Here is a 1,869-nt window from a genome sequence, read left to right as displayed (position 1 = left end):
GAGGTGCTTCGCCGCTGCTGGTAGTGGGCGTTGCTGCTCTTCTGCCTCTGTAGACAGCAGCAGCTGCTGCAGCTTTGGGGTTTTTGCTTCTGAATGGCTGCCGGCTGGGACGCCGCTGGTGGAGTATGCTGGTGAGGTGTACATACACCCCAAACACAAACGCTACCCCCCGCCGCAGCTCGTGGACTTGCGGTGAGTTGCTGCTGCTGCTGTTGCTGCTGCTGCTGCTGCTGCTGCTGCTGGTGAAGCAGGGGCGAAGGTCACCTGCCGCTGCAGCTCTTTAGGAGGACCTCCGCAACTGTTTGCTGCTGCTGCTGCTGCAGCAGCAACAGCAACAGCAGACCGCGTATGTACCCTTCTTCCTCCCGCTGCTGCTGCTGCTGCTGCTGCTGCTGCGTTTGTTGCTGCTGCTGTTGCTGCTGCTGCTGCTGCTGCTGCTGCAGTGAGGCCCGCTATGACTGGCAGCACGGCAACTGCTACTGCTTCGCTGTGGATGAGCCCCTCTATACAAAATACGTAGATGCAACAGACATGGGTAACCTCGCAAGGTATGCTGCTGCTGCTGCTGTTGCTGCTGCTGCTGCTGCTGTTGCTGCTGCTGCTGTTGCTGCTGCTGTTGCTGCTGCTGTTGTTGCTGCTGCTGCGATGCTGCGGCCACGCGATTCGTTGAGTCGGCTTTCCTGGCTATGCCGATCGGGGTGCAGCAGCAGCAGCAGCAGGAGCTTCTGCTGCTGTTGCTGCAGCTTCTGCTGCAGCAGCAGCAGCAGTAGCAGCTGATGAGTAGAATGTGTTGCTGCTGCTGCTGCTGCAGGTATATAAACCACTGCTGCGAGCCGAACGCAGAGTCTGTGCTGCTGCAGGAGGGGGTCGTCGCCCTGACGGCTCTCCGCGATATACAGCCAACTGAAGAAATATTCTATGACTACCAGTACTGCTGCTGCTGCTGCTGCTGCTGCTGCTGCTGCTGCTGCTGCTGCTGCTGGTGTTGCTGCTGGTGTTGCTGTTGCTGGTGGTGTGCCTGCTGTGGTGTTGCTGTTGCTGCTGCTGCTGTTGCTGCTGCTGTTGCTGCTGGTAATGGTGATTGTCATGGTGGTGATGATGATGATGATGATGCTGCTGCTGCTGCTGCTGATTCTGCTGCTGCTGCTGCTGCTAATGATGATGATGCTGATGAACGGGATGCCGCTGCTGGTGTTGATGATCATGCTGCTGCTGTGCCGCTGCTGCTGCTGCTGCTGCTGCTGCTGCTGCTGCTTCTGCTGATTGTTCTGCTAATGGTGACGGTGTTGCTGCTGCTGCTGTTGCTGCTGCTGCTGTTGCTGCTGCTGCTGCTGCTTCTGCTGCTGTTGCTGCTGCAGTTTTTCGGATTCGTCAAAGGAGGCGTGTCTTTGTCAGGCGAAGACATGCACAGGCAGCATGTAGACAGAAAAGGAGACAAAAGGAGACAAAAAGGAGACAAAAAAAAACAACAAAGAGACAAAAAGGAGAGAAAAGGAGACAGAAAAGGAGACAACAGGAGACAGAAAGGAGACAAAAAGAGAGACAGAACGAAAGAAAGAAAGGAGACAGAAAGTATCTGTCTCCTTTTGTCTCTGCTGCGCCTTTACATATATTTCTGTCTCCTTTTTTGTTTTCTGCTTCTCTTCCTGTCTCCTTCTGTCTCTGCTGCTTTTTATGTCTCCTCTTGTCTCCTTCTGCTGCTCCTTTGTCTCCTGCTGCTGCTGTCTATTTATTTCGCAGCAGCAGCAGCAGCAGCAGCAACAGCAGCAGGTTACTTCTTGCTGCTGCTGCTGCAGCGCAGCTTCTGCGTCTTTTATCATCTACTGCAGCTTCTTCCTTCGTTTGCATACCTATGTCGCTAGCTAGCTA

At 54.6% G+C, this 1,869-nt stretch overlaps 1 protein-coding gene across 1 annotated transcript in view; it reads right to left on the bottom strand.

Moving 5' to 3' along the window:
- Nucleotides 1-1,205, bottom strand: part of EMH_0022140 (uncharacterized protein) — a gene marked incomplete at both ends in the record, with an annotated part of 2,198 nt that extends 993 nt beyond the window's left edge. The window contains 2 exons of the mRNA XM_013501886.1: nt 265-487; nt 541-1,205. Of these exons, the coding sequence (XP_013357340.1) occupies nt 265-487; nt 541-1,205 (888 nt within the window). The remainder of the gene's footprint in view (nt 1-264; nt 488-540) is intronic.
- Between the last annotated feature and the right edge of the window lie 664 nt (nt 1,206-1,869).

The sequence above is a fragment of the Eimeria mitis genome, genomic scaffold (genome assembly GCF_000499745.2).
Source record: "Eimeria mitis Houghton genomic scaffold, Emh_scaff780, whole genome shotgun sequence".
NCBI lineage: Eukaryota > Apicomplexa > Conoidasida > Eucoccidiorida > Eimeriidae > Eimeria > Eimeria mitis.
Note: the sequence above shows the minus strand (reverse complement) of the source record. Positions and strands in the feature narration are given on the sequence as shown.